Raw genomic sequence first — 12,732 nt, 5'->3', positions numbered from 1 at the left:
GACACCACACCTCTCGCGTAAAGGCAAGGACAAGAACCAGAAACGAGAGGAGCTCGAGCAAACGGATAATAGTTTCTGGTACAGGACCAGCAGCCATGCAACCACAATAACCCTTACGCATGCGCCAATGCAAAGTAACTGGCGCATCCTTTGTTGTTGTGTTCTTAAGTTTTTTTTTTTTAAAGAGTTCGTCCTAATTTTCTCTATCTGGTTCGTGAATCGAGGCGCCGTCAACCATCCTCTTCCTCGACGTCGGTGAGGCCTCTGGCCGCCGGCGTCAGGATCTCTGGTCCAGCTCTTGCTCCTCACCATTGTCTGCTCGTACTGTTGTGATATCCTTCGATGTCTCCATCCTCGATGGCCCTCACGACGACGCTCTCTTGAGACTGTCTCTCTCTGTGAAAAGAGGAGGTTCGTGCTTCTGTTTCAGAGTCTTAACCACCGACTCCGTGACTTTCTGGGGGGTTCCCCACCGCTCCGCCGTGCTTGTCAGCTTCAAACCCCATGCTCTTCATCCGTGCTGCAGCCGCTCTACCTGCCTACTGACCGTCAAAGTTTCAACGCCCGAGGTAGTCACATCTTACTTCTCCAGATCTATGTCTCTCCGACCAATCCTTCCGCCATCCATACAGCCTCTACCACTCCTAGTGCTCGGTCGTCACTCCATATTGCAACCTGCTCTCCTCTCTTTTTGGATCTTGGTACTCTACAGCCATGTGTAAGTGGGGTTACACTGTTGACCAAGGCTTCATATCTGTACCGAGAGCTGTTAAGGAAGAGCTCTCCATCTTCCGCCATAGCCTTATCTACTCTATCAAAACCTATACCGACGACTCTCCTTGGGAGTCTGACGCGGCCTTGAGGCATCAGAAGTCTTTGTTTCGCCGATGGGTTTGACTTGGCACCGTCGAACCCTTTCCTCTCATCAACCGTTGTCAATCTCTTTACATATCCAGCGAATGCTTCATCGAGTACACCCCGATATGGAGATCGGTTTGCTTAATGCCAAGAGTTACACCTTCATGAGCTTGGCCCGTTAAGAAGTTTGAAATCATCATCAGAATAATCAAAAGCCCACCAGAGCTTAAATTAGTGATCAGAGATTATTTGAGTGTGGTTTGGCATATGGTGCTAAGGTTTGCGGGTGGATTCACCGGACTTCTTTTTGTGCAAATAATATTGTATTATGCTTGTGTGAAGTCTTTACCGATGGGTTCATTGGGATCAGTCTTATTTCGATTTTCTTCCTCTTTTAGGGAGACATTTTTATCGCCATACTCTTTTCTCCATGGAAAAAGATGTTTCCTCGGCAACAATGCCAAGTGTCTGCTTCAGTTTCCTCATCGGGTTGTATTCTTGCACTTTGGTGGTTCTCGTTGATGAGTTATGGACCTCAACGTCACATTATGTGACTATTTTCCTGCTATACGACTCTGTCGTAGCTTCTTCGATTCATTTAAGCATCGTTTTGAATTCGCTGATCGAAAACCTATCCTGCTTAGCTTAGTAATCTGTTGTATTTTATGTTTACTACCAAGGAGGATCGATAATTTCCTCTTATTATTGTATCGCAGAAGATTAAATATGAATGAAATTAAGTTTATGTTTAAAAAGAAAAAAAAGTTTTTCTAAAACTTTGGACTTTTATATTGATGGAGGGTGATCATTTGATTGGGTATGGTATGAGATCGATTATAAAATTATTAATTTATTACTTATCAAGTTAGTTTAGCTTAATTAGCAAAAATAATGTTAGTTACCGTTGTTACTTGATATATTTAGAAAGTATAGTGAACGCTTCTGTGCTGCTAGTGACTGCTAGGGAGTTAATCACACCAGGCGGACTTGCTAGGTAATTAAAAATAAAATATTAATATAAAAAAAAATACATAAACCGAACTACATTAGGACATTGATGTCAAAAAAGAAAATAAAAAAAAAACTACATTAGGACATTGGAACAAGTCTATAACTGATTTGCTTGGTTCGTGGTCAAACCTCCCTATCCGACCGGAGATTACTGAGCTAAAAAAGCCACATGTGAAAGACTACACAGCCACCCAATCATAGATACCACGTGGAGATAATGAAACTTGGATCCCACAGCTATATAAACCCTCTATGGGTAATGCTCTTTCCTCACAAGTCACAATTACAAAAACTAGATAAGTTCACAACATCAAATTACAAGCTTTTATTCTGCAGAGAATGTCTAACAACAGTCAGAGCATGAGCTTCAACGCTGGCCAAGCTAAAGGCCAGACCCAGGTTTTGTCTATACGACAAATTTTAAATAAGTATTTGTAAGATTTGGGTTTGATTAATAATTAATATTAATGGAAGTAACTAATCTGTTGTAGGAGAAAGCAAGCAACCTGATGGACAAGGCCTCCAATGCTGCCCAATCTGCTAAGGAATCTCTCCAAGAGGTCCATTTTCTTTTCTTATTCTATTACATACCTTTTTTTTTTCTTTTCTTATTCTATTAAATACTTTGTTGTGAAACAATTATGTATTTATGATAATTCGGGTACAGGGTGGACAGCAGCTGAAGCAGAAGGCACAGGGTGCGACTGAGGCCATCAAGGAAAAGACGGGCATGAACAAATGAGAAGCACGTTCCAAATAAAATTTTACGTTTCCTTTTACTACCAATAATAATAACTAGATAGATTTTGTCTGTCTAAATCCTAAGTTCGAAGCCATTAGGCATCTTTTTGTTCTCTGAATTTATTCAATATCTATCGAAGGGTTGTTGGCCCTTGTCTCTTGATCAATATGTAGCCGTGCACTTATTTATTTATGTAATAAAGTATTTTGAAATACATAAAGGGAAATTGCACCGTATAGCGTCCAAACAAATTATAATTAAGTCACTGACCAATTGCCCTACCTTTTTCCTGTTCCCCTTGAATTATATGTATTATTGCCGTATTACCTTTGGAAGAAACTGGGAAAACCTGCTAAATAAAAAAAAAAAATTAAACCCACTTTTTAGGTAAGACATCGCGGCTCTTCAAAAATCACACCTTTTCTACACAATAACTCACAATCAGTAAAAGAGGAAGAAGTTGAATAGTTTCACATCAGAGCCTCGCCTCTTCTTATCCCCTACTTTACTACGGCGAGAATATCTGTAAGAGAAGTCGTTTTGGGTGAGAGATCGTCTGCGGTGAAGTAAGTAGTTGTCGAAATCACAAGACGACCCGAGGAAGTGAACCGGCGATTAGATTTCCGGTCTCAGTAATCAATTCGAGTTGATATCTCGATTTTCAACCCCGTAACCATATCGTAAGTTTCTTTTTGGTTTAGGCTTGAAATTTTCTCAGTTCGTCATACTCATCTGTTTAATGCGAAGGGAGATAGTGATTTTGGAATGAAAAATCATTTTTGCGATAAAACAAGTTTAGCTCTATGTGAAATGGAGTATCTTATGGAACATGTGCTATTTGAAATGGAAAACTTAGTTTTAGAGACTGTTTATGTGTCATTCCATTCATATGCTATTTATGAAGAATCGTATCAGAACTAATATACAATTTGCTTTCCATTCCATCTGACCATCTGTTTCATTCCATATATATAAATTATATATTATATTAGATGGTATAATTCTAATTGCATATGTTACTTTTTCACTCTCATATGCTGTTTTGGATTGACACAAATAAATATTCAACCTAAGCATAAAGTAATTCATATACTAGTAAACTAACATGTGTCTTCATTTTCATTTTGTTCTTCAGGTATGGCATGGATGAGTTGGAAGGGTAATAGTATTTCTATACTATTTTTATGAAATGGAACAGACTGTCTTTCTTTCAAATTTGGTTCTTATCTTATTTGTCATGTTTATTAATATATAATGTACTACTTAGTAAGTTATATTTCATTTGATTCTTGAAAGAGAGGATTCAATCTTGTTTGTTGTTGTTTATCTTTATTTCTTTCGCCACAATCAATCTGAAGTTGGTGTAAGCATTTCTCTTTCCATGCAATCATAAACACTTCAAAATAGAACTATATATATATATATATATATATATATATATATATATATATATATATATATATATATTGTGCTATATCATTTGTCACCTTTTCTATTCTATATGCTCCTTTAGAATTGAAATGCATGTTACTCGCATTTCGAAATTGAGTTTAGTTTATAAGAGATTGTGTTTGACATTGGATTAGGGTTTATATTTCCATGTAGGGTTTAGTAATTAGTGGTTAGGGTTTACTTTATGGAAGATTGAGGTTGACATTGAACTATGGTTTATATTTCCGTGTAGAGTTTAGTGATTAGTTGATAAGGTTTAGTTTATGTATGATTGGGATTGACATTGGGGCAAGAATTATCACCTTCCATGAAGGCATAGCCATATCAACAATATGTTAAGATGATTTTTAGATTGTAACAACATTTTTACCTTTTCTATTCTATATGTCTTATGTAGAATGGTAATGTATCCTCTCTTTCGTAAGTTACTACCAATTCACCTCTATAATATCATGAATTTCATCACCTATATTATCTCGGCTATAAAATTTGTTCTTTCTCTTATCATGCACTCGATTGCAAAAAGTAATAGTGAACATTATACTCATGATCGATAATTTCTATTTCATCGGCTTCAAATGGAATAGTTTTGGAACCAATTAGTCATATACTACGCCATTAATATGGATTAACCTGGAATTGACTGACAGTATAAATAAATGGGATACACCATTTAATTAAAAGTGTTGTATAGTATCCACACATTTTACAGTGAAGAATGTGTGATTCGAAATAAATCTGATACGTACATTGTGTTTCGATAGGTGATTGTAAGTATGCCACAAAAATATCAACGTCACTTTTTTTTACTTGCAACTGGATACCTGCTAACGAAAAGGGTAAAACCGGATGGTTTATGGCGCAAGTGTCTGACATTACATTATGTCAAAATCATAGTTATTCATCTAATTTGCCTCTCAAATATAGCTAGTACGCAAATAAGCCCATACATAAAACTATATCTTATTATTTATTTTATAAGGATTGCAACTAAATTATCTTCGTTTACTAAGGACAAGACGAGTTGAGTTGTAGGGGACCCTGCCCTATCATCTCAATCAATTGAAAAACAGAAAAAGATAACATTGTTGATTTGTTGTTTAGCAATTGAGTTATTTTTGTATTCTGCTATTCACACAGATTACACATCACGTGTAATGCATGTATGCGTATGCCGGTATGCGTACATGTTAGTGTTTATTAACCTATCATCTGATATTTTATCTATTGAAGTATCGATTATAAGTATTATAAGAGAATCTCCAACTCATTGTTATTTTTACTTCTATAATATCATTTATTGGTAAAATTGTCTAACTCATATCTTTTTTTATAATAAAAATCTCTATTTTCTATTTATAGAAGAATAAATAACATTCCTCTATTTTTTACTTTATATTTAAAAATTATATTTTAGAGGAATACATTAGATTATTATAGAATTTTTTATTTTAAAGGTGTAAATAGCAAAATACATTGGAGATGGTCTAAGAAGACTTTGTTTTCTTTAAGGATTTTTAGTAATTTAAACCCTCAACTAAAGATCAATCGTAAAACAAATCCTCAACTAAAAATCATGTGAAATAAACCCTTATTTTTATGTCCGTTAATGTTTTCGCCCCTCCGTAACATTTATCGTCAAATATCAACGGAAAAATGTTAACTGTTGACGACAAAGGTTATGGAGAGGCGAAAACATTAACAGACATAAAGATGAGGGTTTATTTCACAAGATTTTTAGTTTAGAGTTTGTTTTATGATTTATCTTTAGCTGAGGATTTAAATTACTAAAAATCTTATAAATATTGATTATTTAGTAATTATTTCAAGCCTCATAAATTTCAGGATCAGCTCTACTGTTAATACAAATTCACTTTTGGGGAATTCACAATTAGTTGATGTAGACAATGAAGATGATGATTTCTCGGTGGATGTATATAGCAGTAGACCTAGTATCGGCCATCTAAGGGAAGGAGGGATAAGAACTAAGTCTCATGTGATGGTGAAATTATTGTATTATGTACACAAGTATTGACCTAACACTTCGACATGTTCAGATGTCATGTCTTATTATTTTGAATATCAACTTGAGGAATCAACAAGCAATAGCTCATCCACCATCCAATAGAACTTGGTTTTGAGATTAGTGTTTGATGTGGATTTTGCATTAGTCAATTTGTACAAATGAACAACCTAAGAACGGAATTCAAACTTCAAGTAACCGATCCTCATTCGGTGTGGAATCCACATTAGCTCAGACAACAAATCAAGTGGATCAATCCACTTAGAATTAGAGAACAAATAAAATAATTGATGAGAAAATGTTAATAGAAATACACCTATATATTTACCTCTATCATTTAGAGGTAAAATCACTCCAATTCAACTATATTTTCTTTTCTAGTATAAAAATACTTTTTTTTCTCTGCAAATAGCTCCACATTATCTAAGACAACAAACCAAGTGGTACAATCTCAATCAGTTCGTTTATTCACTAGTTTTGTATTTCATCTATACTATTAAAATAAATGACTCTTTATGAATCTGCCTCTGAAATTTCTAAGTTATTACAAAAATTGCATATACTTTTTTCCCAGCATTATTTGCTACCAATCAAAATTCATTATTTTGCAATTACATTAAATAGTATTTAATGTAATTCAGTTCTTAACTTTTTTGAAATTTGTTTTTCCTAAATGTTTGCACCATATCTATCCAAAAAATCTATCACATTATTATTTGAAAGCATTTATTAAATAAAACCTCAAAAAAAATCAAGTTGAAATAACAAATGATTAAATCAACAAAATCATAATACGGGTCTGAATTATCTCAACTCTTTTAAAAATAGTCTCATTTAAAATAAAAAATAAATCACATAAACTAAATTTAATAAAATTACAGAAAATGTTTTTGAAACGCACAAATTAATTTTTCAATACAAGAGTATTGAAGATATAAAATATTTTATTTAAATTAAAAAAAAACAGTGTAAAATAATTTTAACTTCGATTTAAATAAATAAAATCATATTACGGGTTAGAATTATTTAGTCTTCTAAAATTTAGTCATATTGAAAATAACAAAAATAAGTCATATAAATAAATTTAAGATAAATTTTATAAAAAGTTAAAATATATAACTTATCAAAAATCATAATTTTTATTACGTAAAATAATTTTCCAACAAAAAATTCCTAATAGATTTCTGCCCCTAATATTTGAAGATATTTACAAAGAAATGCCACTCATTAAATGCTAATCTATTATTTTAATTTTTTTAAAACAACATAATTGCCAACAATTAAAATCTGGCGGATCTATTAGTCTCAGTGGGCCGTCGATCAAAGGTCCATTTTATGTCTACTTCAATTGTAAATTATAAAAAGCCTTAAAATTTAACTTATTATTATACAACTAATAATTAGAGATTATATTCCATGTAACGTGTTAGAAAATCGTCTATATACAGTTTACAAATTCTATTCCCAAGAATTACACGAAAATATACAATCCCTAAACCATATATTATAACAAAAACATACAAGAATTTGACAAAGGTTATAAAAATAATCTTACAACGTATATGACTTTAGTATTATTAAAAATATTTTTGTAATGGTTTATGATAATTACATTCTCAGCATATAGCTAATTAGTTATTATTCCAACTATATTACCAATATATTCGTTAATAAAATCAGTTTTTAGCATTGTATATATATATATATATATATATATATATATATATATATATATGTATACATTTAGAAAGTTAATCCTAAAAAAATCGATGGATACTAAAAATATCTCATTCTTAAAACTTGGTGATCAATTCAATATCACTTAAAACGAAAACTAACTAAACTATTAACAATTATATTTTTAAAAATTAATAATTATAACCAGTTTTAAAATATGAAAATCATTTCAAAATAATATATGACGGGTCTAATAGAAAAAAATATGATATTTTGATTCTTATATATGTGTGTATATATATACATATAACTTTAGCAAAATTTAGAAAATTAATAGTATTACAAAATTAAATATGTTAACATATACTCTATATATATATATATATATATATATATATATATATATATATATATATATATCAGAGTCTATCTTTTTGACCACGATATGAAAACACTGTTTAAAACTAAAAAAATGTATTAGAACAACTTTAAAACTATTTGTTACCTAATAAAAATGATAAAAATTGAACAAAATATGTCCGTACTTTTAAAGCGTGGGTCAAAAGGTACCTAATAATATACTTAAACTAAAATCCCGAATCCATTTCAAACCAAATCAATTCCAGAATATTCTCTATAACATTCCATTTTTTCTTATTTGTTACACACAATAAATTAAAAAGATAATATATAGAAACAAGATTTTCTGATTGAACTAAATTAACTTGATGAACAAGCAGCGAATATATTTGACCGCTTTCAGAATATTAATTATAAAACAAAAAAATTTATAAAACAAAATTTTTAATTTTAATAACATTGTCTTAGTTTTAACAGAATATTAATATTTGACCACTTTCAAAAATTCTCAGTTATAAATATAAATATAATAAATTAGCATCATATTATATATTACTTTCTCCGTTTCTGAATAAGTATCACTTTGACATTTTCACACAGATTAAGAAAATAGCTGAAATATATGTAAATTTTTGTTAATTACATTTTATGGCCAATAATATTTGAGATAAATAAAATTATTTATAAAATCAAAACAGTTTGCAATTAATTTTTAGCTGAAAGTAAATACAATTTACATTGGAATTATAAAATGACACTTTTTGTATAACAAGAATTTTTTTTGTAAAATGACACGTTTTGTATAATAAGAAAAAAATTAAAACGACACTTATTATAAATAAAGAGAGTCTTACCTTTATATTTCAATAATTATTATCCTAAACATATAAAACAACTACTACACTTATACAAAAAAACACATTATATAAGTTTCTAAAAAAATATATATGTTATAAAATATAATATTTGAAAACGAGACAATCCCGCGTTTTGAAATCGTGGATCAAAATCTAGTCTATACTATTAAAAAAAAATATTTTGAAAAAGTCTACTTATGAAAAGTTGTTGGACCCTTTCATTAGCTAATTGTTTTTGGTCCTACCTTATATTTCTCTAATAATAAATTACCTTAAATTTCTCTAACAATATTTTTTGGTGTTACCATATCTCTATCTATTTTAATAGATCTTACTAGATTTTGACCCGCCCTTTAAAGGGCGGGTATATCTTTTATTTTACATATTTTAATTTTTTTAATTTTTATATGTGTTATTATTATTTGTTTTATATTTTTTTAGAAATTTAATTTTTATAATTTTCTTTTTTATTTTCTAAAATATTTCTATTAAATAATTAGTAAGATGTTTTAATATCAATACTATTAAAATATAATCATGATCTATTGATATAGGTGTGGTCCACCTATTTTAATAGAATATATTAACACCTCTTATTAACCATTTGAAAAAGAAAATACTATTCTAAAAAAATATGAATAAAAACACAAATTAACACCTGTTAATTAGAAGTTTTCTTTTTTCAGATAATATATATAATTAAAAACATTATAAATTAAAAACGAATTTACAATAATAAAAAATATTTATATATAATGTGTTTTTATAGAAAAAATAAAAAGAAAGTGAACAATTTTTTTTAATTATTATAAATATCGATATGCGTTCATGAGCTTACGAAATGTTTTAAATTATTTTCTTTTATGTAACTTTCTACTCATCACTGTTTTATTTTATTAATATTTTTTTAAAAAACAAACATTTATCAGTTATTATTAATATTGGTTTACAGAATCTACATGAGTCTGTAAAGTTGTTGACAAAAAAAAAATCAGTTATTATTAATATTATGAAAATATATTTACATATTTAGGATGAACAACTGAACTGATGTGAAAAATAAAACCAATCTGTTTTGGTTTAATAGAAACAAAAAATAATTATACTTTAATACAAAAAAATATATATCACCCTATCTGAAAAAATGAGTAGTAGACTGATCATTTTTATTATATCTAAAATCAAAGGTAAAATAAAAATATATTATTTTATAGTAATTTTTATTTATTATTATATAGTTGGTTCATCGAGTCTAGTTAAATAACAAAAAAAATCAAAATCTGAAGTTTTTATTATTTTCTTTGTATATGTTTACGTCGACCGATGAGTTAGGCCTTTCATTTCAAACTTACTTTTTGCATGTCGAATAACTTCGTTGTTGAATCAGACGATCGATCTGAGGAAGATTCATCTTAATGTTTTGCTATGATGGGTTTGAATAATCTCCAGTGAAATCAAATTTGTTTGTTTTTTTCCTGTCAAAACATTTATTGAACACAAAAGAAGTAAGAAGGAATAAAAATAAAAATAATTATTTCTAATATAACTATTTTCAATATTGAAATTATTTTTTGTAATCATTTGGTTCAGACTACTTATGCGTTTAATCCTATTGTAGATCTTAGCCAATCGGTTGTAGTATTAGCTACCTGATGTGTCTTAAGCACCTATGAAGAAAGAAAAGTTTGACTTTTGTAAGGTCGAATAGAAATATAATCATAGTTGAAGTGAAGCGTCTGCAATAATGATCAGATACAAAGTACTATAGTCTACTACAAATGGCAGTAACAAAAGCTAAAACAAAACGTAAGTGATAATTCAAAGGCTTACATATTTCTAGCTAGATATGTATTTGATTGATAATCTAAAGAATGAACAATACTGGTTGATAAAGAAGCCATCTATGCTTACATTTTTGTCTGCAAGGTGGGGCTACTTTCACCTGAATACACAAACTGGATTTGAATGGTTTCACGTCAAAAACGTAAGTGTTTCCTTCGCTGTTTAAAGCTAATAATGGTGGTAGACATTGCTTCATTTCCTACGTTAGTATATATAGGAAAGGATAAGTAGGTAACATAAGTAATAAGAATATGCTTGCGAATATTTGTTAAATTAATTAGGAAAATAGAAGATCTGGAATTAAATAAGATATCGGGTAAATCTTCTTCTCTAAATCGTTGAGGTGGTTGAAATTTTAATGTATTAAGTTTGAAAGTGAAGGAATCTACCATTTAAAATATTATTTATACCTTTTTGAGTTTTTTTTTCTTATTTTTAGTTAAAATTACAAATTTAGTAGTTTTCCTGTTTCAGGTAGCTATATATTCTTTTTTCAAAAAAAGGTAGCTATATATTCGCATTTATACATCAGATCATTAATACTCTAGTTATTTTTGCACCTGATTGGTGGTAACTATATGCCTTTAGGCAGGAAAATATTAGATTTGAAACTAAATATAATATATTTCAAACTCAAATCGTGGAGTTAGTTTGATTTAAATATTTGAAGTTTCATAATGGAGATAAGAAGCTTTTAATTTTTTTTTAGTTTAAAAGGCAGAGATTATTTCCTGGACGATTCTCTAATGAGTTTGCAAATGAACTCTATAATACATGGATAGATTGTTAAGTGGCTAATATAAACTAAAATAAAAATTTATGGTTTTGTATATATGAAGATAATATATAAAGTGACTAATTACATGTCTTTCTGCAGGTTTGTTATGGATTTGTTATTGTTGAATCGTGAGTGTTAATGGATACTTTTAGTTTCAAAGGATTAGAGGCTGAAGGTGTTTGAGAAATATATATATATATATATATATATATATATCATATAGTTATATAGTTTATAAGCAATGAAAAACAGCTGGGTTTAATTCACTTTGTATAATACCAAAAATAAGAAAGGTTCAAACGTTTACAATAATGATGTTGCATATTTTTAAAAGAATCGTGTTAATAACAATTTTGAAAACATAGATAGGCACCTCAAAATATTTAATATCGTGCTTGTAAAAGGGAAATAAAAATCAGAGTTTGTTGGAACATAATGATAGGTGTTGCTGTTTAAATAAAAGGAATTTAGAAAAATACAGAATTAAATTATAAGCATAGGTTTTAAATAAATCAGTGGCAATAAGATGTAAATATTATTGAAGCAGAAGGGCACCTCAAAAAAGGGCCTTCTGTTTTAATAGTATTGATTTCTACAAATATCCCAAGGATATGATTATATATAAGTCAAAAGTCTTTAAGAAGAAAAGAAAAAAAGTTATACGTCTTTGCTATAGGTCTTATTATTGTTTATATATTATTCCTTCCATAACTATACTATAATACTACAACCACAAACTCTAACCCAAAATATAAAAAGTATTTGAAATACCAAAAATATGCTATAATACTCAAATATAACTAATATATACGAGAAGTTTTGAATGTTTCAAGAGAAATTCTTTAAGATAATCTATTTTTAGTTTATTTTCACAAAAATAGTTTTCAAAGAAGAAAATGATCAAAAGAGGTTTTATTAAAAAAATAAAATATTCACTTATACTTTTAAAGTTAACTAATCAAGACTTATGATTTAGAGTGAGTGGTGGAGTTTTAGGAATGAGATTTTAGTTTTTTAAAATAAAAATTTAAATTTCAAAAATTCAAAATAAAAATGACTATTTCGGGCATTTTATTTTTTTAATGCTATTTTCTGATAAAAACTAAAAAAAAAAAGCTATTTGAGAGAATTG

The 12,732-nt window shown here is 29.1% G+C and overlaps 1 protein-coding gene and 1 long non-coding RNA gene across 2 annotated transcripts; one reads left to right on the top strand and one right to left on the bottom strand.

Moving 5' to 3' along the window:
• The first annotated feature begins 1,944 nt into the window (after positions 1-1,944).
• On the top strand, positions 1,945-2,845 carry LOC108826022 (stress-induced protein KIN2). The gene is made up of 3 exons (XM_018599391.2): positions 1,945-2,268; positions 2,361-2,429; positions 2,537-2,845. The coding sequence occupies exons 1-3, from the start codon at positions 2,209-2,211 to the stop codon at positions 2,609-2,611; spliced, it is 204 nt and encodes a 67-aa protein (XP_018454893.1). The 5' UTR covers positions 1,945-2,208; the 3' UTR covers positions 2,612-2,845.
• Positions 2,832-11,772, bottom strand: LOC130499702 (uncharacterized). Its single transcript, XR_008938591.1, has 4 exons — positions 10,892-11,772; positions 10,333-10,455; positions 3,030-3,134; positions 2,832-2,960 (listed from the first exon to the last, which is right to left on the bottom strand). It is a non-coding gene; the product is annotated as an uncharacterized LOC130499702 (long non-coding RNA).
• Positions 11,773-12,732: the final 960 nt, after the last annotated feature.

This window comes from Raphanus sativus, chromosome 9 (genome assembly GCF_000801105.2).
Source record: "Raphanus sativus cultivar WK10039 chromosome 9, ASM80110v3, whole genome shotgun sequence".
Lineage (NCBI taxonomy): Eukaryota > Viridiplantae > Streptophyta > Magnoliopsida > Brassicales > Brassicaceae > Raphanus > Raphanus sativus.
Note: the sequence above shows the minus strand (reverse complement) of the source record. Positions and strands in the feature narration are given on the sequence as shown.

Bases quoted from the DNA above. Each gene is read 5' to 3' on its own strand.
- LOC108826022 (XM_018599391.2), top strand. From the start codon at position 2,209: ATGTCTAACAACAGTCAGAGCATGAGCTTCAACGCTGGCCAAGCTAAA. The intron at 2,269-2,360 runs GTTTTGTCTATA...AATCTGTTGTAG, and splicing joins AAGCTAAAGGCCAGACCCAG to GAGAAAGCAAGCAACCTGAT. The intron at 2,430-2,536 runs GTCCATTTTCTT...ATTCGGGTACAG, and splicing joins CTAAGGAATCTCTCCAAGAG to GGTGGACAGCAGCTGAAGCA.